Raw genomic sequence first — 26,709 nt, 5'->3', positions numbered from 1 at the left:
AGAAAGAAAGATAGATTAGTTAGTTAGAAAGATAGATTAGTTAGAAATTGAAAGAAAGATAGATAAGTTAGTTAGAATGATAGATTAGTTAAAAAGAAAGATAGATAGATGAGTTAGATAGAAAGATAGATAGGTTAGTTAAAAAGAAAGAAATAAAGATAGATGAGTTAGTTAGATAGATAGATAGATAGATGTAAAGGTTTTGAAGATAGATATATAGATAGATAGATAGATAGATAGACAGATAGATAATAGAAATAAAGAAAGTAAATAGAAATATTTACTCAAAGTAAAAGTAAAAGTAATAATCTTAATAGTTACTTGAGTAAGAGTAAAAAAGTATCCAATGAAAAAACTACTCAAGTAGCGAGTAACTTACTTCGGATTTTATATATATATATGAAGAAGACTTCAGATGCAAAAGCCTCTGAGTGCCATCTGAAACTTTCTTCTAAAACAAGCATTTTTATCAAGCTTGTATATTTAAGTTCAGTAATTTCACTTTAATGACAATTAATAGGTACTTTTCATTGCCATTTAAGTGAAATAACTGAACATAAACGTACAAGCTTGATAAAAATGCTCTTTTAGAAGAAAATTTCAGATGGTACTTAGAGGCTTTTGCATTTGAAGTCGTCATATATATAAAATTATATTATTTCAATTATTAATTTTTATTTAAATGACTAGGCTATTATTTTCATAAGTAGATTGGCTCTCTTTGCAACAAAAAGCATTTTCTCCCATCTTTAGCCCGAAAAAGAAAATTATTGCCTGTCCTTTGGTTTGTATTAGGGATGGGAACGACACGGGATTTGGGAAATCGACTGTCGAGGCCCATGTGTCGACTTTTTGTCGGATTGTCGGCCTTTTTTTTCTTTTTTTTTTAAAGAGCAGCAGCAATGCGGAGGGTGGAAAATATTCTACATCAGGGTCCGAAATTAACACCCGCCAAGTGCCAAATGCGGGTAGATTTTCTGTTTGGCGAGTAAATCTCAAAAGGCTATCCGCCACACTGGCGGGTGAATGTTCATAACAAAATATGAAATTTTAAGCGCGCACGCACGAGCAGAGAGAGAGAGCGAGTCCCGGCCGCGCGCGCGCGCACTCACCATTCAGAGCGGTCAAGCTTCCCCGTACTTTTTGACAAGCGTCCTTGACAGGGCGGCCAGAGCTTCTTGGCAGCTAAAGTCGGCGGCGGTGTGTACGTACCTACAGTTAACGCTCTTTCTGTTGACGGCGCTGAGGAAAAAGTTCCCGCCACTGTAAGAAGCTGTCGCCGCCCATTTGTGTCCTCCTGCGCACCCATCAAAGCCGTGCAGAACGTCTTCAGCACTCGCGGATCGTGCATATTTCCGCTGCTGCTTCTGTTTACACACCATGGTCGTTCTTTTCTCGAGAAAAGGAGTTTTCTCATAGCGTTTGCAACGCAATACTCGTTCCCTTATCTCTCAGGGAACCGAGGTTAAAGTAACCGAGGAAATGTAATAAATTAAAAGCCAAAAAAAAAAAAAAAAAAATGCAATTTGGAAATCCCACAAGCCCCGCCCCCTCGACATGTCGACACTCTATTTTTTTGTCGAGTGGAGCATGTGTCGAATGTCGGTCGTTTTGTCGAGAAAAAGTCCCATCCCTAGTTTGTATAATAGTAATATAACTTATACAACTACATTTGGATTATTAGACAATGTCGAAATAAAGTGAATCTGCAGAGTGTTGCATTCAAAGGCATGCAATTGACACAGAGAAGAAAGAGTTAAAACTCTTCACATGTGCTCGCGCTCATGACAGCTACTGAATATCTGAACACAAAAAAAAAAAAAAAAAAAAAAAAAAAAGTACATCGACGAATCTTCTTCTGTCGGTTCTCCAAAATATAATCAAATGTATATTTCTGCAAGCATGTTTAAACTGGTTAACTGTGTCTACGGCAGGCAATTAAAGGCATTCGTTTTCAAGTCGAGTTCGCACGCCACTGCGCAACAATACACACAAACTACCGCGGGATGGCGGGTGTTCATAAACTGTGGACAATGGTAGCTTATTTAATGTATAAATTAATGAATATGTCCAAAAAACGGGTAATGTCATACTTTCTAGTAGTGCTATCGTGGCGTAATAATCTGTTTGTTTGTAAAATGTGTTACCTGAGTGAAATGAAATCGAATATATCGTCCTGTGTAATCATTCATTCACAGACAGCTTACGAAGATGGTCAACTATATTCATCGCTGGCAAATATATGATGCATTTGCAGATTTGCTCTCACTTGACTGTACTGTAGGTCCACGGCCACTTCATCTAACGCTCTTGATGTTCTTAAATCTTCCTGTTACGACTCCGAGCCGAGTGTGAATTGAAATTGCTTCAGACGATTCAGTGCGTGCAGGAACTGAACAGTTCATTCAAACTGATTCGCGAACCGATTTAGAAAGATCTGCCAACTTGTTTGATGAAGTCTTTGAACAGAATCGACTCAAAAGAGTGATTCATTTGTGAATTGAGCATCGCTCAAGCCCAGAAAAAAGATACAGCGCGCTTGGAATAAAATACGCATTTAACAACACATATTGCATTAAAATAAAGTAACGAGAGGAACGTCGCCCAACGTAACGAAATAAAAGTACATTTTTTTCATTAGAAATGTACTCGAGTAAAAGTAATAAGTACCCACATTCAAATCTACTGTTAAAAGTACAATCTTTCCAAAAAACGACTCAAGTAAATGTAACGAAGTAAATGTACTTCGTTACTACCCACCTCTGTTTCACAGTATGCAAATGCTGAATATACAGACATTCGATACTATACAATATTCAGTACAATACTATACAGTACTTGCAGTGCATACAGTATTTATTCACTCACCACTGTCAGGTGTCAGTACTACTTTATTACATAATTGCAAAATTTGTTTACTTTGTTACAATATATAAATAAATATTTATCCTGTAACTGCATGCTTTGGATTCTGTGTTCTCCATTCTTCATGTAGTGTCTAACGAATGATCTGTAGTGTTTCTAATATTGACTGATGTGTGTAAGATCTGAAAGCATTGTTTGATTTTGCCAGAAGAGTCAGAGATTCTCTGAATGAGTTTTGAACATTTGCTTTTGTGTTTAAGGTTTTGAGAAAGTGAGTGATGGTTTCAAGAAATGTGTTTTAGCAATTCAGAAAAACTGTAATTGTGCAGCTTGTTGTTTTTGGCTGATTTCTTGCTTCTCTCTTCACTCCTCTGTCTTAAAGTAATTCACACTGAGATTATTTATTTACATTTATCTTATATTTCCTGTAATGAGTCGCTGTTTTCAAATAGTAATAAAATATTGTCATGTTTTCATGGCCCAATATAACAGATAAAACAACATTTACAGTTTGATGAATTCTGTGTTTCAGGGGTTTCTAGTGCTGGTTGGAGTGTGAGTTACAGTCCTTCACACATCTATGCACTAAAGGACTCAACAGTGATAATGAGATGCACTTATACATACCCTACTGGACATCAGATCATGAAAGTGTTCTGGACAAAAGGCCCAATACAAGAGGGTGAAGAGCCTCCAGATCTGTCTGAGGACCCTGAATACAGTCAGAGGCTTCAGTATCTGGGAGATAAACAGCAGAACTGCAACATCAGACTGAGTCATGTGACACTGAAGGATTCACACATGTACTATTTCAGATTCATCACTGATAAACCTGGTGGAAGATATAAGGGTGAATCAGGAGTGACTCTTACTGTCACAGGTGACTTTGATGAGGTTTATCTCTTCTTCTGTGCATTATGTTGAATAATAATCAGTGTATGACAGCAGCACTAGATATAATGTGTGTGTTGTGTTCAGATCTTCAGGTGGAGTCTCCTGAGAGAGTGACAGAGGGAGATTCAGTCACTCTGAGATGTAAAAGCAGCTGCGCTCTGACAGAGCAACATTCATCTGGTACAGAAACTCACAGCCATTAACTGAGAGAAGAGACAGAAACAATGAACTCCTGCTGCAGTCAGTCAGAAGAGAGGATTCAGGCAGATATAGCTGTGCTGTAGACGGACACACTCACATCTCTCCTGAGGTTCAGCTCAATGTCATGTGTGAGTACAGATTGACTTTCTCTCTTTAACCCTCATGCACTTTAGATTTCTGGTTACAGCCTGTATAGTTTGGTTCAGATTGACCATAATTGTATTCAATTCCCTAAAAATCACATTTTAATCAATGAATAATACAAATGTTTTAACCACTATTTTTAAGACTGCCCCTCCCCGACACCCGTGGGACACTTGCCATTATACATTTATAACAATAATATCTTAGTCTAAACCTAAAGTAATCTTGACCAACTATACAGCATTTGAAAGCGTTCAGACTGTAGTTAAGATCAATCAATCCATATATGGAAATCAAAGAGTCCTTATATGGTCACCAGAGGAGTCTGGAGGTCATCTAGTGGACAAGTTTGGTACTGCGCTCAAAAAATCATACTGATTTATTTTATTTTATTTTTTTAGATATCATCCTAAATTTGTCTCAAAATTTTCTTGAAGTTTTAGTTGAATTTTTTTTTGTAAAATATATATTTTATATAAAATATAAAAATATATATTTTACAGTTTCATAAACTTAAACTTCTGTGATGCTTTTTGTAAACTTAAAACAAAACAAACAAAATAATAATCTGTGAAGTGTTCCCTTTAAAAAGATTTGTGCTCTGAAGTATTTAAGATTTAAAGAGTGAGTATAAGAGGAGGAAGAGTGTGAGTATAAGAGGAGGAAGAGTGTGAGTATAAGAGGAGGAAGAGTACGAGTATAAGAGGAGGAAGAGTGTGTGTATAAGAGGAGGAAGAGTACGAGTATAAGAGGAGGAAGAGTGTGTTTATAAGAGGAGGAAGAGTACAAGTATAAGAGGAGGAAGAGTGTGTGTATAAGAGGAGGAAGAGTACGAGTATAAGAGGAGGAAGAGTGTGAGTATAACAGGAGGAAGAGTGTGAGTATAAGAGGAGGAAGAGTGTGTGTATAAGAGGAGGAAGAGTGTGTGTATAAGAGGAGGAAGAGTATGAGTATAAGAGGAGGAAGTGTGTGTATAAGAGGAGGAAGAGTGTGAGTATAACAGGAGGAAGAGTGTGAGTATAAGAGGAGGAAGAGTGTGAGTATAAGAGGAGGAAGAGTGTGAGTATAACAGGAGGAAGAGTGTGAGTATAAGAGGAGGAAGAGTGTGTGTATAAGAGGAGGTAGAGTGAGTATAAGAGGAGGAAGAGTATGTGTATAAGAGGAGGAAGAGTGTGTGTATAAGAGGAGGAAGAGTGTGTGTATAAGAGGAGGAAGAGTATGTGTATAAGAGGAGAAAGAGTATGAGTATAAGAGGAGGAAGTGTGTGTATAAGAGGAGGAAGAGTGTGTGTATAAGAGGAGGAAGAGTATGAGTATAAGAGGAGGAAGAGTGTGTGTATAAGAGGAGGAAGAGTGTGTGTATAAGAGGAGGAAGAGTGTGTGTATAAGAGGAGGAAGAGTATGAGTATTAGAGGAGGAAGAGTGTGAGTATAAGAGGAGGAAGAGTGTGAGTATAAGAGGAGGAAGAGTGTGTGTATAAGAGGAGGAAGAGTGTGAGTATAAGAGGAGGAAGAGTGTGAGTATAAGAGGAGGAAGAGTGTGAGTATAAGAGGAGGAAGAGTGTGTGTATAAGAGGAGGAAGAGTGTGAGTATAAGAGGAGGAAGAGTGTGCTTTAGATTCTGTGTTCTCCATTTGTCATGTAAGCTGTGTCCCAATGTGAAGACTGCATCCTCCGAAGTCCGTATTTGAAGGCCGATTGCGTCACAGCGGCGCGACGAAGGACGTCCCAATTCAAAGGCTGCACACTTCGGAGGTCGCATTTGAAGGCTGATTGCGTCAAGGCTGTCCCAATTCAATTCTGCATCCTCCAAAGTCCGTATTCGAAGGCCGGTTGCGTCATCACTGCGCGACGAAGGCTAAAGCGACACCTAATGCACCCTTCGTTTCCCCGTGAAAGGAAGGATACATAAATGGACACTTAGCGGACTATCTTACCCTATTCTACCCCATAAGTCATCGCGCGCCATTTTTTTGCGACAGCATTTTTTTTTTTTTTTTTTTATGACGGCCGAGAGTTCGGTGGCGGACGGCAAATTCACATTTAAATGTAAGTATTATGTTTTCATTTACTCAAATAGCTAGCGAAACCTGAGTTAAAAGCCACAAGTTTTTCTTTCTTATAAACTTCATCTTAACTCCTTCGTCACCATTGTGTGGCTTCATTTGTCAGGTGGTCTGAGGCAAACCTTGTGCTAATGTTAGTTTAATAATTGTTTCAGGGAGCAAGGAGCAGACAGACCAATTTATTAAATTGCAATTAAAAAAATAAATAAACGAAATAAATAAAATTAAATTTTATTGTAATATTTGCACTAGTCTGTCTAACTTGTGTAAATAAGAAATATCACTCACCCTATAAAGCCCACAACAATAGGAAAAGCAGTAGATAAGGCAATGGGGTTTCACTTTTATGTGTTTTTGTAGTGCTGTCATGCAAGCTATGTCTACAAAGGTTTTAACCAAATTTGAGTATTCATAAATATGATTTCTGAATATGAATATGATTAAGTAAGAAAGTTGAGGTCACATCTTTGCTGAAATGTATTGTGCTGTTGTTGTTAACAAGCCATGGTTAATTTGCTCTGCCTTAGGATTGCACGTGTCCTGGGACATGTGAGGGTGTGAGTGGGAAACCCACTGCTGAAACTTGGCCCTGGTTTGTCCTCATGGATGAGGTGTTGGGACAGAGGCATTGCACCAACCCCCTGTCCTCATTGCCTCAATCCCTCAATCCCTCAATCCCTGAGGACAGACCAGGGCCGAGTTCAGCAGTGTGTGACCAAGAAGAGGAAGAGCCAGGGGCAGCACCAGCACCAGCACCAGCACCAGCACCAGCACCACGAAGAAAGCGAGACAGAGAGGACGAGTTTTTGGACTTGATTAGAGAAGACATGGGACTGCAGAGGCGAGGAGAGCACTGGAGATTAGGGAGAGAATGGACAGGCTGTTTTCTCTTCTTGAAAGAGTGATTGAGAAATATATATATATACAGTATATATTCTTGTTTAACTTTTTTTCACTTATATTTTTTAAAAGGAAAAAAAAATTCTGTACATTTATTTATTTTTATGCAACTTTAAATGTGTAAATAAAAGAGAATTCATTGTTATTTTTGTAATGACAGTCATCATTTCTGCATGAAACAAATTCTTCTATACCTTTTTTCCCCCAACTATTTACAACATACTTTAAACATCTCAAAATCAACATAAACATTTAAATTTACAGTACATAAAATAAGAAAAAATGATGTAGACTTTTATTCAGCTGAGTGGGAGACCCTGGTGTGCTGCTGGACCGGGATGGGCTCCACAATAGAGACCCTGGTAAGGCTTCTGCTGGTGGGACATCATCTGGGATGGGCTCCAGAGTGTTTGACTGCATATTTTCACTTTCCACTAAGTTGTCTACCAACAGGTTTGCAGGGCTGACTCATGGAATAAATATTGAGATACTTTATTACACTAAAGTACTTTTAATAACCACTAATACCACATTGGGGAAAAACTACTAGTCATATATTTCAAACCTTAGTTAAGCAAAATTATCTTGCATACTCTAATGTACTTAAGGTATCAAGAGTAAAAGTAAAGGAATTCTGCAGGAAAAAAACCTTGTCAGGGTTTTTATGATGGTTCTGCTTTTATATTACTGCATATGTTGCATTTTACTTTGAATATTTTCAAGGTTGATACATTTAAACTATATACTTTTGTGTAGTTTAATGTAAAACAATGCATCATATTGTAAAATAACAATTTTGTAGAGTTGCTGTCCTGTGTGGGAAAATTGCTTCGAGTATTAACGAAGTATGTAGTTCCTTACATATCACCACTGGTTATTTTGAAAATTAAAGTAAAGTAATTAAAGCAAAAGGCCTAAAGGCCTATTGTCACAATATTAACAAATTGTTGCTAACTACAGCTCCGCCCCATTTCAAAGGGCGCATCTGAAGCGCTCGGACGGGTCTAGCCTACGGAGGATTGTTCTTGTCGCCTAGCAACAGTGACTGACAGCTGCCGATGACGAGCGGGAGTAACATTCGCACTGGACTTTTTATATTCAACTGGGTTTTATATTCAAATAGGGTTGAAAACCTGTGTAAATATATTTACCATGGTTAATTTATGTGCATAATAAAAATAATACACTAGCCTACAAAATCACATCAAAGTAAGATTTGAATCGATCGGCTAAGCCGAAAGTACATGGCCTGAAACATCCGTACCATGTCCTCCAGTAAAATATAAAACATAAAACTGACAATAGCCAGTTCTGGCTCCATAGCTGTTTACTCAATTATATCAAATTAATTATCAGGATGGCAGCATACTCTCGCACCGTTGCTTGGCGCCTGGAGCGGTAATCGGGAACACCTGGCTGCGCAATTAGGAAATCCTACGAAGGCTACATGGTGCGTCGTTCGGAGGACGCATAGGCTGCATCATTTGAAGTACGTGGCCTTCGGAGGATGCAGCCTTTACATTGGGACACAGCTGTAGTGTCTAACGAATGATCTGTAGTGTTTCTAATATTGACTGATGTGTGTAAGATCTGAAAGCATTGTTTGATTTTGCCAGAAGAGTCAGAGATTCTCTGAATGAGTTTTGAACATTTGCTTTTGTGTTTAAGGTTTTGAGAAAGTGAGTGATGGTTTCAAGAAATGTGTTTTAGCAATTCAGAAAAACTGTAATTGTGCAGCTTGTTGTTTTTGGCTGATTTCTTGGTTCTCTCTTCACTCCTCTGTCTTAAAGTAATTCACACTGAGATTATTTATTTACATTTATCTTATATTTCCTGTAATGAGTCGCTGTTTTCAAATAGTAATAAAGTATTGTCATGTTTTCATGGCCCAATATAACAGATAAAACAACATTTACAGTTTGATGAATTCTGTGTTTCAGGGGTTTCTAGTGCTGGTTGGAGTGTGAGTTACAGTCCTTCACACATCTGTGCACTAAAGGACTCAACAGTGATAATGAGATGCACTTATAAATACCCTACTGGATATAATACATATACTGGATACACATATACATATACAGATATACAGATCAAGAAAGCGTTCTGGACTAAAATACGTGCAGATCCTCGAGATCTGTCTAATGACACTGAATACAGTCAGAGGCTTCAGTATCTGGGAGATAAAAAGATGAACTGCACCGTCAGACTGAGTCATGTGACACTGAAGGATTCACGCATGTACTATTTCAGATTCATCACTGATAAACCTACTGGAAAATATACTGGTAATCCTGGAGTGACTCTTACTGTCACAGGTGAGTTTGATGAGGTTTATCTCTTCTTCTGTGCATTATGTTGAATAATAATCAGTGTATGACAGCAGCACTAGATATAATGTGTGTGTTGTGTTCAGATCTTCAGGTGGAGTCTCCTGAGAGAGTGACAGAGGGAGATTCAGTCACTCTGAGATGTAAAAGCAGCTGCACTCTGACTGACAGAGCAACATTCATCTGGTACAGAAACTCACAGCCATTAACTGAGAGAAGAGACAGAAACAATGAACTCCTGCTGCAGTCAGTCAGAAGAGAGGATTCAGGCAGATATAGCTGTGCTGTAGACGGACACACTCACATCTCTCCTGCTGTTCAGCTCAATGTCATGTGTGAGTACAGATTAATTTGTATTTTAAAAAATTTGAAGATTGTGTTTGAATGAATTTATTCAAGGTTTTAATTTTTGTCCTTTTTAGATCCTCCAAAGAACGTCTCAGTGTTGATAAGTGGATCTGGTGTAATAGTGGAGGGAGATTCAGTGACTCTGAACTGCATCAGTGACTCAAACCCTCCTGCTCTGAACTTCAGCTGGTTTAAGGAGAATGAACCCTCAGCTGTTGGATCTGGACAGAGTTTCAGTGCACTACAGAGTGGACGCTTCTACTGTCAGGCTCACAATCAACATGGATCTCAGAGATCAGACGCTGTAACTGTCACAGGTGAAGCTTTTATTAACACACTCCTGTATCTTCACATCATTCATCAGTTTGGAGAGTTAATCATGATGATCTTCCTCTTTCAGTTCATCATGTTGCTGGTGTGAATGTGATTGTGATCAGAGCGGCATCTGGAGGATTAGTCCTCATCATCATCTTCATCATCATCCTGTTTATAATGTGAGTTAAAAAACTGCAGTAATTATTGTATAAGTTCACTTTTGGTCTAATGTAGAAGGAAATTATCCATTTGTGTTTGATTATGAGTAATCTTTAAAAACAACGTTCATATTCTTTCTTAATTGAATACATTCGTCCATATGCTGTTAATGTCTGTGATTATAACAGGAAGAAACAAAGGAGTGTTAAAGCTGAAGATCTCACAGTGAAAGAGGTAAATCATTTAAAAACAACACGACTTTACAGAAGCAGAAAATCAGTCGATCAGCCGTTATCTGTGTCTCAGACTGTAACTGTACGAACTGATGGCAAACTAACATTATCAAAGTCTTTATCAACACAGTCCAGGAAAAAAATAATGAATTAATAAAACAGAAGAAAACATTTAACACATTTTTCCATGGTTTAATGGTTTTAATATAGGTTTGTTGGTCTAATTGCATAATCATTTACATATAGTGTGATGAATGAACATGTCACTTCATTTACTCATTCTGCCCTATTCTTCTCCACTCCATGTGTGAATCAATGAAATATACATGCATTTTACATCACTACATTAATTTGATCTAACCTGGGGCCGGTTTCACAAAGCTATTTTAGACCGGTCTATAGTGTTAGACAAGTCTAAAATTTGCTCAAAGACTAGTCTAATGCAAGTTAGACTGTTTCACAAAAATAAAGACTGACTTAATTTAGACCAAAGCAATTAGACACCTTACTCACAGGCTAACTTAGGTCTAAAGGGGGTCGCACACCGGATTAGAAGCGCAGCGCCGCGTTTAGGACAACTCGAGGTATCGCACACCGGACACACATTTTCTCAGTTTATGGCCAGCAATATTGTTATGTTTAAGGACATTATGGAATTAGGATAATGTCTGTACTATGTTATGATTGTACTGTACAATTAAATACAATCGTTGCAAACTAAAGTCTGCAGTCTGAACACTTTACCTCAGAGCGTCCGTTAACTGAATGAATTGAGAATATCACCTGGAAATACGATAACATCAGCAGTTTTCATCCACGCAGCTGATTTCTGTAAATGAATGTAAAACTAAATGTATATTGCAGGACAGGGTGAAGTCGACGATTTGAGACAAATATGAGACAAAAATGTAAATGGCGCTCTGTGGCGCGGCAGGATTTTGAACAGACGCCGAATGGCACCGCCGGTTTGCACTGCGTTGAGATTTTATGCAACAGGAGCTTTTCTGAATGCTGTTGGTGACACAGTAGGTCTCAGCAAAGCTTCTGTCACGGGTGGTATACAGGGTATCTTGTACCATGTTTTTGTATCTTTTCTGTACGTCTTTAACGCTCCGCTCAACGATCGGATTAACGCTGTTAACTGTTGTAGCAATCTTTGTCCAAATTAAACATTTCTTCTTGTTACTACATTCTCCGCTAAATTTCCCAAGTAAAATGTCCTTGTAACTGTTATACTCCTCCAACTAACACATATTTTCCGCTGGGGTAAACTGCACTGAGCGGTTGAATGCGCTTACTCGATCCGCCATGCTTTTTGTTTTGAAAAGTGTCTTATTTTACCCAGAATGCATTGCAGTGTAGTCCTACTCAAGGTAGTCAGAGTCTTAAGTGCTTTGTGCAACGGTCTGATTTAGATGTCTATCTGAAGTCTGACTATCTACTATATCTAAGCCATAGTCAAAGTCTATCATTGTGAAACCGGCCCCTGATACTTGATCTGAAAAGTTTGAGGCAAACTGCTCTAGACTGAGAATCTACAGATCAAACTGATTTACTGGTCTTAATAATAATTACAAATGTTCTTGTATTTCAGAATTATATCTATTCTTGCGTGTCACAGAGCGTTTCAGTCCATGATAAGCCTCTTTCTGAACTGGATTCAGCCAATGATGCTCTGTATGCCAATGTGAAACCCAAAAAAATAAGAGGAAAAACTCCTGAATCCAGAGATACTGAGGACATTCTGTACGCAACTGTCCAACATCACAGAAAGACAGAGACGGAGAGAGCAGAGGAGAATGAATGTCAGAATGATGATATAAGAGTTCATCAGCCTGATGCTGCAGTGAGGTGAGAAAAACAACTTTACTAGCACCAACTTAACCAGTACCAACATACCCAGTACTAACTTAACCATCACCAACTTAACCAGTACCAACTTAACCAGTACCAACTTAACCAGCACCGACTTAACCAGTACCAAGCTTAACCAGCATCATCTTAACCAATAGCAACTTAACCAATACCAACGTAACCAGTACCAGCTTAACTAGCACCAACTTAACCAGCAGCTTAACGAGTACCAGCTTAACCAGTACCAACCTAACCAGTACCACATTAACCCTTTAAAACTGGATGTGTCGTCGATGACACAGCCAACCAAGCTGTATTCATGTCACTGTAACTCTTCAACCGTTTGCACTATCAAAATAATTCAAATAGTTCCTGAAAGTAGACATCATGCGCTTTTCGCCAATATACAGCTTATTATGGTAATGTCTGCAAATGACAGCAGCACGGGATGGAAGGATTTGAACAGAGAGATACGACACACGGCAGATTAGAGTGTTTTGGACTGCATAAAATAATAAAAGAAACGAACAAATACATGGCGAAAGAAGTGTTAGACAGCAGAAGAGGGGATTGGGATGTTTTTAATGACATTTGGGAGGCGGATGGCCGTTACTCTTTCACGTATCTAAGCATGTAGTGTGTGCATGTGTATGTGTGCGTGCCTATGAATGTGTGCATTTGTATGTGTGCGTGTATGAAAAAAAGTGTACTAAATGAAGACTGTGCAACCGAATGTCACAAAAAAGACTTGTATATATGTATTATAGTTAATTTTTCAACTTTAAAGTGTTAGTTTCTTTCGTTCATGATTTTTTCTGTTTTTTTCTAAATAAAAATCAGTAAATTTATTCTCTTATTTTTTTTATTTTTGTCTATTTAAATTCTATTTACAAACTCACCACACACAATAATGGTCAATAACTAATTTGTTGAAAGCTTATCTTTTTCTGAAAAAGTTGACACCTTGCACATGAAGATAGCACATAGTTTTAGAATTTTACAATAAAAAAAAATATATATGTGAAAAACACCTATTTTAGCTTCAGGTTCTAAAGGGTTAACCAGGACTGACTTAACCAGCATTATCTTAACTAATAGAAACTTAACCAGTACCAACTTAACCAGTACCAGCTTAACTAGAACCAACTTAACCAGTACCAAATTAACCAGCAGCTTAACCAGCATAAACTTAACCAGTACCAACTTAACCAGTGCCAGCTTAACCAGCACTGACTTAACCAGGACCAGCTTAATCAGCATTATCTTAACCAGTACCAACTTAACCAGTACCAGCTTAACTTGCACCAACTTAACCAGTAACAGCTTAACCAGTACCAACTTAACCAGTACCAAATTAACCAGCAGCTTAACCAGTACCAACTTAACCAGCACCAACTTAACCAGTAACAGCTTAACCAGTACCAACTTAACCAGCAGCTTAACCAGCATCAGCTTAGCCAGTACCAGCTTAACCAGCAACAGCTTAACCAGCAACAGCTTAACCAGTACTATCTTAACCAGTACCAACTTAACTAGTGCCAGCTTAACCAGCACCGACTTAACCAGGACCAGCTTAACTAGCACCAACTTTACCAGTACCAGCTTAACCAGTACCAACTTAACCAGTACCAAATTAACCAGCAGCTTAACCAATACCAACTTAACCAGCACCAACTTAACCAGTAACAACTTAACCAGTACCAAATTAACCAGCAGCTTAACCAGCACCAACTTAACCAGTAACAGCTTAACCAGTACCAACTTAACCAGTACCAAATTAACCAGCAACTTAACCAGTACCAACTTAATGAGTACCAAATTAACCAGTACCAACTTAACCAGCACCAACTTAACCAGCACCAACTTAACCCTCTGGGGTCTAAGGTGTTTTTGGGGCCCTTGGGATGTTCTGACATGCCTTGACATTTGTGCTTTTTTCAGTTATTTATAAACATGATAATGACAAAGGTGTAAATTCACTCTATATAGCACAAACAGGGCTACCATAATATGTGAGCAACATGTATGTACATGTTTGTATTTTTAAGAGAATAATGTTTATGCGTGGTTATTGAAAAAAATTAAAATGAAAGTTGCTGAAATAAGACCACAAAAAACATACTAGATATGTGTCCACAAGACTTTTGACTAATGGATGTTGTCGCTTCGAGTTCTGGCTACAAAATTATGTGAAAATAGTCTTGCCTTACCGTTCACATAAAACAATACATTGATTTAAATTGTGTAAGACAGGTTTTGCTTGGAAAGCCAATATGCGAGGGGGGCGTAAAGGGGGAGTAGTTTACACCTGAGAATACTTTTCAACTTTTTGCGGTTTACATAGGCCTACACTAACGTTATTCCACATTAACACTTGAGAAAAGAAAACTTAGCCTTCCTCACTCCTCAGCGGGATCTATTGCTCCTCATATCAGCACTGTTCTGAGGAAACTTTTCTCCAGGATTATTAGGTAGGCTATATTATGCCTCACTCGCGGCGCGCTGTGTTTACAGCTGATGTGTGGGCGTTTCACAGGTCTGAAATGGTTCTCAGAATTTGCATTTGAATAGCGCGCGCTCTCCGGGGTGTGGTCACATTACATTTGAATGAGTTCTAATGAGCTCAACTGGAATCGCTCTCTTTTAATACAGATTTCACAAGCTGAGAATATTTGTTTTTTATATAAATTACTTCATTTAAAAGAAGAGAATTCAAGCTTCATGCGTGTGTGTCTGTATGCCTGTTTGACTGAGTATTCGCTGAGTTACAGTTCATTTTCGGACGCGTTTCAGAATGGACTTAACTGACAGAGAGAAGGCAGAACTCGCATCACGTTTATTTTTCTTTATTTGGCAAAAAGCACAACACTTTGTTTTTATTGTGAGTATACACAAAAATAATACACACTTAACAGAATCGATTGATGTATGAAACTTGTTTGTAATATCAAAGTCAACAGAGCAAAATGAATCTCTTTTGAACTGATAAGAAAAAAAGCGAGCTGGTATCGCCGGCGATACCGCCGACCCCAGGGGGTTAACCAGTAACAGCTTAACCAGTACCAACTTAACCAGTACCAAAATAACCAGCAGATTAACCAGTACCAACTTAACCAGCATCTTAACCAGCACCAACTTAGCCAGTACCAGCTTAACCAGCAACAGCTTAACCAGTACCAACTTAACCAGTACTATCTTAACCAGTACCAACTTAACTAGTGCCAGCTTAACCAGTACCAACTTAACCAGTACCAACTTAACCAGGACCAGCTTAACTAGCACCAATTTAACCAGCACCAGCTTAACCAGTTCCAGCTTAACCAGTACCAACTTAACCAGCACCAACTTGACCAGTAACAGCTTAACCAGCACCAGCTTAACCAGTGCCAGCTTAACCAGCACCAACTTAACCAGCACCAGCTTAACCAGTACCAATTTAATCAATACCAGCTTAACTAGCACCAGCTTAACCAGTGCCAGCTTAACCAGTACCAGTTTAACCAGTACCAACTTAACCAGTACCAGTTTAACTTAACCAGCATAAATTTAACCAGTGCCAGCTTAACCAGCACCAGCTTAACCAGTACTATTTTAACAACCACAGATCATATAATCTGGGCTATAATATTGTTGTGCTCCTGTTTGTTTTGATTGTTTAGGCGATCAACTGTTCAGATTGTGGAAGATGCATCAGTGATCTACAGCAGCGTCAAATGAGTGATAGAGACCAGCGAACACAAAGCCTGTGTTCAGTCGTTTAATGAACAATTGTTGGATGATTGTATAGTTTAATAATTTACCCTTCTGTTCAGACCACAACCAATATAAACATGTTCATCACCCACATTAAGACTCATTTGTTCTCTTTGACTCTTTGTGAGATAATGACAGTAATTAGCCGCGTTTCCACTGTCGGGCCAGTGCGAGCCAGGGCTTTAAACGGGCCGTGCCGGGCTAATAGCCTCGGGCCAATAGCACCGGGCCTGCGTTTCCACTGTCGGGCCAGAAGCTCCACAGCGCTTCACTAAAACACGCCCGTAACACGCCTCTCTGGAACAACGTCACACTAACCCATCATTTCACCAACAAATGGAAGTTTTATCAAAAAACTAATCAGAAATCACTGGAAACAGCGTTGAAAACAAACACGATAAAAGCGGCCGTTTGCTAGCATTTTATTTTTGTTTACTTGAATATTTAAAACCCAAGCGATGTTTTACCTCAGGTTTACAATAAAAAGTGATACATTGATCATAATGAATTAATTTATGTCAAAATTGCACATTAGTCACTCAGAAATAAATTACTGTTAGGTCTATTTCACAAAAGAAAGAGGACACACTTACTTTTTCAGTCGCGTCTGTTTCTTTATCATATTTACATCACATTTAGAAAAAATTCTACATTTCTACAAATATATGCCATACGACCTGAGGAGCTTTAGCACTCTCTCGACTCCCATACAGATATTTTCAGTCAGAGAAACAGAGGAAGCTCCCGAAAAAAAAGTTACTTTATTTTATGATAGTCTGGTTCAAAGAGACGAGACACTATGACAGATAAAATAAAAACATGACTGTGATAGCCTTTAAGATTGGTCTGATTTCTTCAAGCGTTCGCTGTTTTTTTTTTACTATGCGTATCTTCAAGCGTTTACTATGTTTACTATGGTAACGGTTAGCGCGCATAGTCTTTTGCATCACAAACAGAAGGCATTCAAACATGAACGCGATTTAAATTATTTTATTTTTAAGTCTTTAATGCTGACAGAATCATCCAGCGCTGCCGTCTCCCAACGGTAAACTCCTCCTCTGTTGGTAACCACTCCTCTAGCCCGAGCTGGCCCGCTTTGGCCCAAGGTATTCGACGGGCCAGAAATCCTGGCCGTTGGCCCCGAGTAAGCCCCGATCAAGCCCCGGAAGTGACAGTGGAAACGCGACTGGCCCTGGCACGCACTAGCACGGCCCGGCCCTGGCCCGACAGTGGAAACGCGGCTATTGTGTGCTGGACTGATGTAAAGTCTGTTCCTTACTTGTTTAATTTGTTGTGTGTAATTGTTATAATATATTAGTATAGAGTTTGTTGTTATTCAGTATTTGGGGTGTAAGATTAGAAAGCAGACAAGTGATATCTGCACAACTTATTAATATTCAAATGCAAAAGTATTTCATTGAATGTATTAATGTATTTTAATAGAGTTTCCTCTGCCTGTTTTACTTTGTATGTTTTTACAACTAGGACCAGTGCTTCAATAAACCTGATTAACCTTCAAGATATTCAAGTCTGTAATGTCTTTACTGGATTCACAGAACTGGTAGGACCTCTAGTGGTTGACTTGTGAATTATTGTTCTTTTTTTATTATTATTCAATGCCACAAGAACAAGAGGTATTACATATTCACAATATCATATTAGCATTAGTATATGGTATTATATGTATATGGTATTTTCCTAATAAAATAAATAACTGTATAATATGTTGCTCTTTACATTCCAAATTGTCATTCTGAGTATAAAAAGCACATCAAAAACACAATTCACTATTAAAGGGGTCATATAATGTCATTTTTGTACAAGCTAATATGATTCTTTAGGGTCTAAATTAAAAGTTTGTAATATACTTTAAAAATGCTCATTAGTATTGTCAGAAAACACTAATTTTACCTGGTCAAAAACAGCTCTGTTTTCAGCACGCAGTTTCAGTCCATGTGTCTTTAAATGATAATGAGCTTTGCTCACCCCGCCCCTCTGTTCTGTGTGTACACCTTTTGTAACACAATAACACAATAACCATAATGCGTTGTTTATTATAAACGTGGGATTATTAATTATATTGAGAACGTCATACATAGAAAACATGCCATAATGTACCCTGAGTGTAAAAATAGCCACATTCATCTTGAAGCGTGCAAGCTATTTGCAAAGATTAAAGGGATAGTTCACTTTGAAATTAATTTTTGATATGTTTTAGCTTACCTCAAGGGCATACAAGATGTAGGTGTCTTTGTTTCCGCAGTAGTTTCAATTTTGATATTTTTAGGTCAAACCGTTCTTGTCTGTCAGTCATATAATGCAGGTCGATGGTCACTGTCTCAAAACACAAGCACAGAGTCCAAATTAAAACAATTCCCCATCGTCCAAATGAAACAATTCCCCATCATAAGTACACATTGATGGCCTAAGACACGAAACGAGCGGTTTGTGTGAGAAAACGAACAGTATTTATATCGTTGTTATTTCTTGAAAACAGCACACGGGGGTATAGATATATACATAGATGTCGCCTTGGCTACTGCAGTTCATTGGAACGAAACCGTAGCCAAGCGACATCTAGTGTATATATCTATACCCGCCCGCTGGCGGGTATAGACGTATACACTAGATGTCGCCTTCGCTACTGCAGTTCATTGGAACGAAACCGTAGCCAAGGCGACATCTATGTATACATCTATACCTTCCCGCGCCGTCAGATCATTTGGACGTGTGCTGTTTTAAATTAATTTAAGTTAAAAAGTATTGGAAATGGGCTCAGGTTTGACAGGTTGTAGCAAGTGTTGCAATACATAAAACAACAGTTAACCTTAAAACCTTTGCATAATAAACTAGACTTTCTCATTGATGGAGATGCAGTGCTGCCAAGCTGTACTTCATTGTCACATTGGGCAGAAACCTTTTATCCCCATATTTCAAGTTATAATCATTTTCGTTCCGTCTCGTCTCGTCAACGAAAACTCGAAAACGTCTCGTCATGTTTTAGTCACCTTAGAGACATTTTTAGCTAGTTATCGTCGCGTTATCGTCATAAAAAAAAGGTGCGTCAACGAAATCATTTCATTATTGTCATCGTTGACGAAAACAACATTGGCTAGCAGGGCTTGTTTGTCTGTGAAAACTGGCCAATTTTACAGGAATTTTGTCAGCAGAAAAATTACATTTCAACATAAAAAAAATCTATGCCTCCAAGAGTATTAAAATATGTAATTAGGAAATACGTTCCAAAGACTTTCTCTATTCTTCAAAAATTATATCAACCATTTCATCTGAAAGTGTCATTAAGTGTGCTATAATCTAAGACCTCGAGTCCCCCTTGCTGTTTGGTGTTACATATTACCTCCTTTTATAAATAATGCGGCTTTTTTCTCCATATGAAGTTATAAAGTGTCTTATCTAATTCCTTAATCACCTTAGGAGGCACACTAATGATAAAGATGTATATACTGATCTAGAAATACCTTCCGCCTTTGACAATAATACCCTCCCAATTATTGATATATCTCTCATTAACCACTAATTACATTTATTTTTTGTTCTCTCAATAATTGGTTCAAAATTGAACTGACTCCTCTGTTTTTCATTTTTACAAATTACTACACCTAGATATGTTAACTGGTGTTTAACTGGGATGTTCTCTATTTCTGTAGAGGAGCAATCTTTAAGGGGAAACAATACAGATTTATCACAGTTCATTGTAAGGCCTGATACAGCAGTGAACGCCTCAATACATCTAATTATTTTTGGTTCCTCAAATTTGTTTTTCAAAAAAATTGCAGTGTCGTCAGCAAACTGGCTAAGTTTAATTTCTAAACCTAAAGCTGTGATACCACTATACTGATTTCTTTTTACATGCATTGCCAAAACCTGGGTGACTAACAGAAATAAAGAAGGAGAGAGGGGGCATCCTTGCCTAATGCCACGATGAAGATCACACCTTTGTGAAGGACCATAAGCAAGTTTGACGGAACTATTACATCCATTGTACAATCTTTTAACTGCTTTCAAAAATACATCTCCAAAGCCTAACAATTTAATAACTTTGAAAATAAAATCATGATTCACTGTATCAAATGCTTTATAAAACTCTATAAATAAAATAAAACTATCATCATCAGTTAATTGATTATAATCTAAAACTAGTCTAATATTATTCCTAATATGACGACCTTGCATTAAACCAGACTGCTCCATATCAATTATTTTATCTAAACCTCGTTTCATTCTTCTAGCAAAAATCATTGCAAACAACTTACTGTCATTATTGAGCAAACTAATAGACCTCCAGTTTTCACTGAGTAACTTGTCCTTGTTAGGTTTGGGAATCAGTGTTATAACCCCTTGTTTTAATGAAGCAGGCAATTCACCTTTTTCTATAGCTTCTAGAAATACTAATAATAAAAAGGGGGAAAGTTGTTTAGAAAATGTCTTGTAAAACTCTCCTGTTAGCCCGTCATTGCCTGGAGATTTGTTATTTTTTAGCAAGTTTAATGCACTCTCTCAGCTCCTCAATATCTGTTTCTTTATCACACACATTTTGGAAGTTCTGACCTATTTTTTGGTATCACTCATAAAGCTATTAAAAAAATATCAATGTTGGAAGTAGCCATTGTGGAAGAATACAAATTACTAAAGAACTGAGCCACATATTTTGAAATATCTAAAGAATTATCTTTGAAAGGGTATTTTTTTTCCCCTTTTTCTAGCCATTTAAGTCTAGATCGAATAAATGCTCCTTTTGCTTTATCCTCATAGATATTAGCAAGTTCAGAATGTAATAAATAAAAAAAATTTAATTCAAAATCAGTCAAGGCTTCTTTCCTCTTTTTATTCAAATGTAATTGAATTTTCTTTCCTTTTTTTACTTTTTGCTTCCAATTTTCCTTGGTTAAAGGATACCGTTCTGATATCAAACTCCATTAATTCCCAGTACTTTCCATACGTCTTTTCTGTTGCTGCAATTGTCCTATATTTTTCAATAATGATTTGATTTTTTCCTTTATGCATTCATTTTCAAGCAATTTATTGTTTAATTTCCAGTAACTATTAGTTTTTTTGACTGATTTATCTTGCACCATATTTATTCTTATGAATATTCCTTTATGATCTGTCATTATGCAAGGTTCTATCAGTACAGAGGCCACATTATTAGTTAAATCATTAGACACTAACCAATAGTCAATGCGAGAATGAAGAGATAGGTTATTACTCCATGTATATTCCTCCCTGTCTGGATTCTCTCCACACATCAGTAAGGCCCAATCTTAAACATACATGAACTAGTTCACTCGAAGGGCCAGGCCTACTTTTAGGAGGCCATCTATCAATGGTTGCATCAAACACAGTATTGAAATCTCCTCCCCAAATAACTTTAGCTAAAGGATATAAGAAAATAAAATGCTGAATTCTAGATTCAATCTGCAAAAAGAGTATTTCGTTGTTAATGTTGTTATTGGTGGCATAACAATTAACTAATATAAATTGTTTGTTATCCTTATCTATCACAAGTAATATCCATCTACCACAATCATCTTTTTCATAATTCAGTATCCGCCCTGTAAATTTATCTTGTAAAATAGCGACCCCCGCTGATCGATTACTGCCGAATGACAACCAAATCTCTTTTACTGATTTGTCCAGAACATGGCGTCTGAAGAACATCATGCGTTTCCTGAATTAAACATAAATCTACACATTTCCCTTTGCAATACAAAAATAAAGCTTTTCTCTTTAGGATATCACGAATACCTCTGGCATTGAAAGAAAACAAAGAAAGAGTGTCAAAAGTAGCCAATTAGTAAAAAATAAACCACAAGAGTAGGTAAATAGCCTAAACTTTAAACTTCAACATGATGGGATTCCCACAAACAATCTTCAAAAATTATAACAGTTGCAAACATGTGTCACTGCCCATATATATTTAGAACAATAATATCTTAGTAAAAACCTAAAGTAATATTGACAAACTATATATCATTTGAAAGCTTACAATCTCTAGTTTTCATATTTGGTGGCTGTTTTTTTAAATAAATTACAGAGGAGCAGTAATTTATCAATTTGCAACAAGAATATTTCATATTCATTAGGTGCGTTTAGGCCTTTATTTTGAAATAGAAATAAACATGAAAAATCATAAAAGATTGGTAGAAACCTCAGGTGTTTTCATGCCAAGAGTTCAAAAGATAACACCAATTAAATTTTATGAGAAAAAAAGGTCTGAAAATGTTAAAGGGTGAATGACAGTTAAAGGGTTAAATAAACCAAACGACCACAAGTCTATGAAGTTCTGTTGCCCTCTCAGGATGAATCTCTTTACCATCTCTTTACTCTTCCTCTCCCTCTCCACAGCCGGCCAAAGACGATTCCGTGCTTCAATGTCAAAAGCATAAAGTCCTCTTTAAACCGCAGCCTCTTGGTGGTCAGATACTCGTTTTTTTTTAATTTTGCAGATTAAATCTCTGGCTGTGCGAGAAATGAATCTTGGTTGAACTCTTCTGCCATCATCCGAGGTTTTAGGTCTGCCAAGAAGATGTGCCACATCCAGAGCATCCGCTACCATACGCCTGTCCACTGTGTCAGCGGACACTTCTTTGCATAACTCTCGTTTTCACGTTTTCATTGGATTGCTCGGACAGTCCGTATAAACGCAGACACCATCTGCGGCTGTAACGTTCCTGGTCATGAATTTTCATATTAATTTCCTTGACTTTTTTTTTTTTTCCTAGGAGAGCATTTGCATTTTTTAGGATTTTGTTTTCTTTCTGCAGCTTCATTACATCATCAAGAACTGACGTATAAGAGATTTGACCAAAGCTTCAATGTTGGAAGAATTCTCCTTCACCATCCTTTCAATCTGGTCGGATCTCTCGTTAATCTTCTCAGAGAGAATTCGGATGATATTCTCCTGCACTTCACTTAAAGAGAGTTCACTTTCTTTGGCAGAGGAGGCCACCACATGTTTATGCCTTTTGGAAAGCTGATTTTTGCTTGGTGTGTTTGGACACGAATCACAACTTCCTCCGTCTGTTACCTTACAGGCATACGAGTGTGTATCGCTTTAGTTTCTCTTCTCTTTTTGTACTTCTCTCAGATCAGTGATGTTTACAGGAAAGACTCCAGTAGAAGCTTGTAAAAGACACAGATTCCAGGATATGATAAAACAAAATATAAAAAGGACTGTTTCACAAATAAATGCCAGTTTTCAGGCCTCCGTCATGTCTGAGCTCCAGCAGCTGGTCTTCTTGTCTTGATGAGAGCTGGTTCTGACGTCATCATCTTCAGAATTAGAATCAGAATTTGCTTTGGTGTTTTGGTGCATGACAAAATTAAATATAAGTATTGATGTTTGAAAATACTGCATTTACTGAAATGACTATTTTGCCAAATTGAAAATGATATATTTTATAAAGAAAAAAACATATTATTTATTTTCTATAATTATATATTTTGGGGAGGGGCATTATCTATGAATATGTAATGTGCATATATTTACCTTGGAATGGATTGCGCATCCATACTTTGCCATTCCTTGGGTCTTTTTCAGATGGGACATAACGTTCAAACTCATCAGACAGTGATGTCAGGTCGCTATGTATCAACTTGCCAAGTCCTTCAGCATCCTCGGAAAAACTGGATAAGTTTCTGAACATATCAAAAACACCGTCAGTGCTGATACGTCAGTGCAGACACCCACACATAAAACTTCCATTCCAGTCTGCCTGTAACGTATTCGTTCAATACTTGGAATATTTTGGAGCCGGTGGTTGTGCTTGGAAGTGAAAGACAACAGAGCAACTCTTCCTGCACCTCATCTTGATGCACATAAACTAACATGATCGCCTTATTTTCCACGTCAGTCGATTCGTCCACTTGAATTGCGCACCACGGCGGTGCTTTTAATCTGCCCAACAGCTGCCCCTCAATATCCTCAGCCATATCATCAATTCTCCAGGCAACAGTATTGTCAGATAGTGGAACATGTCCCAGCTTGCTAGCTGCTTTTCCCCCCAAAAGTTCCTGACAAATATCTTTTGCAGCCGGCAAAATTAGTTCTTCTCCGATTGTAAAGTTTTTATTAGCTTTAGCTATTCGGTGAGCAACAAGATATGAGCCTTTGTTGCAGCTACGTTTACTGAAGTTGACAATATTAAAACTTGCCGCTGAGCATCCAACTCACGCTTCTTTCTTTCGAAAAACTCCTCTGTTTTGTCCTTGAGAGTTGGGTGTTTGGTGGTTAAGTGCCTCTGAAGTTTTGACGGCTTCATTGCTTCATTGCAGAGTTTTTCTCCACAAACAACACACAATGGATTTGGCACCACGGAATCGCCTGTTGCTGTAAATCCATACTTAATATAGGATACATAGTATTTACGATTGAAGCTTGACTTGCTTTTCTTTTTTCCGCTATTTTCGAGGTCATCGCCCTTTCTTTTGCTGGAACAGTCCGTGATTAAATGGGCCATGATGGAAGTTTGCTGGGTCCCGGTCATCTCTCCACATAGGTCTCTGCCACTTCACGTGCACCGCGCTCTGCAGTCCGGTCAGATAACAGTTATGTTCAGAACCAATGAGACGCTAAGCAATCGCAAGGCGCTCAAAGAAACACATTTTGATCTATTTATTGTTTATGTTTTGGATTAAATAACATGACATGTCATAGCACTTAAAAAAAAAAAAAAAAAAACTTTTTAAAAAACATTATTATTAGTAAAAAATACTAATGGGTCCACGGACCGGTTGGCAGACGTCCCAACCTGCAAAAAGTCATTTCAGGGAGTTGATCATCAGTGATGAGTCACTAAAATAGATTTATTTCTGTATAGTTAAAGGTGCTCTAAGCGATGTCACGTGTTTTTTAGGCCAAAGTTTTTTTTGTCACATACAGCAAACATGTCCTCACTATCCGCTAGCTGCCTGTCCCCTGAACACACGCGGTCTCTGTAGAAACCACAGGCTCCACAAACGGCAACAAAAACAAACTGGGCTCACCCGCACCACGAAACACAACAAACAGTGTTCCAGCCAATCACTGGCAAGAAGTATTTGAGGGTGGGTTAGTGCACGTACACATGAAGGGGATGTGGAGGAGAGAGAAGCATGAAGAGGGAAGTTTGAATTAAGGCCGACACACGACCAAAGAGACGACGTTCCGATGAACAAATTGCAAAGAAGAGGGACAAGGATAAGGAACGCGTGAAATACTGAATTTACATCGGAAAAGCCTTCGAAAGGTGGCGAGAACTCCACCGGCAGAAGGGCTTCCAATCCACATTCAGTTGCTCTGTTTTTGCTGAACTGGTAAATCCATTTGTTTTTCTAAATTGACGTTCATGTTCGACAAACCAACACAAGGATGTAATTAGCTAGAACTATGCAGTCAGCGTTAACTTTGGTGAATACAACATATATGTTTCTAGCAGCTAGCGATCAATCTCTATTGTAAATGATCAAGCAAATTCACAGTAGGGGACAATTTGTGTGAATGATTGTTTTCACCCACTCCCAGTGGGCATTTGATGTCAATTTAACATCAATATGACATCAAATTGATGTCAAAATTACGTCAAGAAATTGGTCAAAAATGAAAGTCAAATTGACGTCAAAGTGTCAAGATTTTGACCTCTGCTGATGTCATTTTGCCAAACAAAAAGGTGAAACGCATGGCCGTACACTTATTACCAGCTTCACTTAAAACTAACCAGATTTACTTTATTTAATTTCCGGTTTAATGAAATCATATTTTGTATTTTAAAGTCACCATGATGGTGGTTAGCGTTTGCTTTAGTTGTGCTCTTGACCCTTTTCTCTTTAATATAAAATTTTCTCTGGCTGCTATAACTGTGTGTTTATAAAGCACAACTGTTGTAGCTAAAAAAGCCATGAGATCAGGTGATGTTGGCTGTTTATTGATGAAATCATCATGTAATTGCCTGAATCCCTGATCATGTTCAGTGTCTAATGTTTTGATTATATGGGACTTGTGGTTTAAAAGCAGTTTTATTCATGATAGAAGTAATTTGATTCTACAGCATATCTAGCAGTGTTGTTTATCAAATAATGTACTTGGTTTTTAATAACTATTTAGTGCACAAAACCCTGTCATCTATGGCATTACTTAGACGCACACAGACATCAAGAAACAGCGTATGAATCTCAACAATGGTGACAATCAAACAAAATATCCAGATAATCAGATCAACTCCAGCTGCATAATTTATTAAAGCCGCAATGCATGCTGGGAGATATGGGTGAGTTTTGATTGGTGGTACCCAGCATGCACTGCAGCATGAAGCATTTCATTGATTGTTACCATTGTTGAGAGTCATACACTGATTCTTGATAGCTAAGTAATAATGTTAAGTTTAATGCATTAAATATTTTTAAAATCCTGTATTAGTTTAAAAAAACATTATTCTCATGCTGTTAAATTAAATGGCTTCTATTATAATACAACATTAAAATCAAAAGTCCTATATAATCAAACATTAGACACTGAACAAGATCAGAGATTCAGGCAATTACATGATGATATTGTCATCATCTTCAATAAACCACCAACATCTCCTGATCTCATGGCTTTTTTAGCTACAACAGTTGTGCTTTATAAACACACAATTATAGCAGCCAGAAAAAAA

General features: G+C 37.7%; 1 protein-coding gene across 4 annotated transcripts in view; it reads left to right on the top strand.

The window, feature by feature from the left end:
• The window catches only part of LOC311077770 (sialic acid-binding Ig-like lectin 14), a 54,632-nt gene that overhangs the window by 5,073 nt on the left and 22,850 nt on the right, over positions 1 to 26,709 (top strand). For 2 of the 4 annotated variants that reach the window (XM_084106389.1, XM_084106388.1), the window contains 7 exons: positions 3,398 to 3,745; positions 3,844 to 4,088; positions 9,009 to 9,383; positions 9,482 to 9,730; positions 9,818 to 10,060; positions 10,144 to 10,237; positions 17,288 to 17,580. In XM_084106389.1, the coding sequence (XP_083962515.1) occupies positions 4,085 to 4,088; positions 9,009 to 9,383; positions 9,482 to 9,730; positions 9,818 to 10,060; positions 10,144 to 10,237; positions 17,288 to 17,375 (1,053 nt within the window). In that variant the 5' untranslated portion in view covers positions 3,398 to 3,745; positions 3,844 to 4,084 and the 3' untranslated portion in view covers positions 17,376 to 17,580. Of the gene's footprint in view, positions 1 to 3,397; positions 3,746 to 3,843; positions 4,089 to 9,008; positions 9,384 to 9,481; positions 9,731 to 9,817; positions 10,061 to 10,143; positions 10,238 to 10,405; positions 10,452 to 12,044; positions 12,302 to 15,963; positions 17,581 to 26,709 lie in introns of those variants that run through there. The other 2 variants (XM_084106386.1, XM_084106387.1) reach the window with 2 other exon arrangements.

Source organism: Abramis brama, assembly GCF_963993115.1.
Source record: "Abramis brama genome assembly, chromosome: 2".
NCBI classification, from domain to species: Eukaryota; Metazoa; Chordata; class Actinopteri; order Cypriniformes; family Leuciscidae; genus Abramis; species Abramis brama.
Note: the sequence above shows the minus strand (reverse complement) of the source record. Positions and strands in the feature narration are given on the sequence as shown.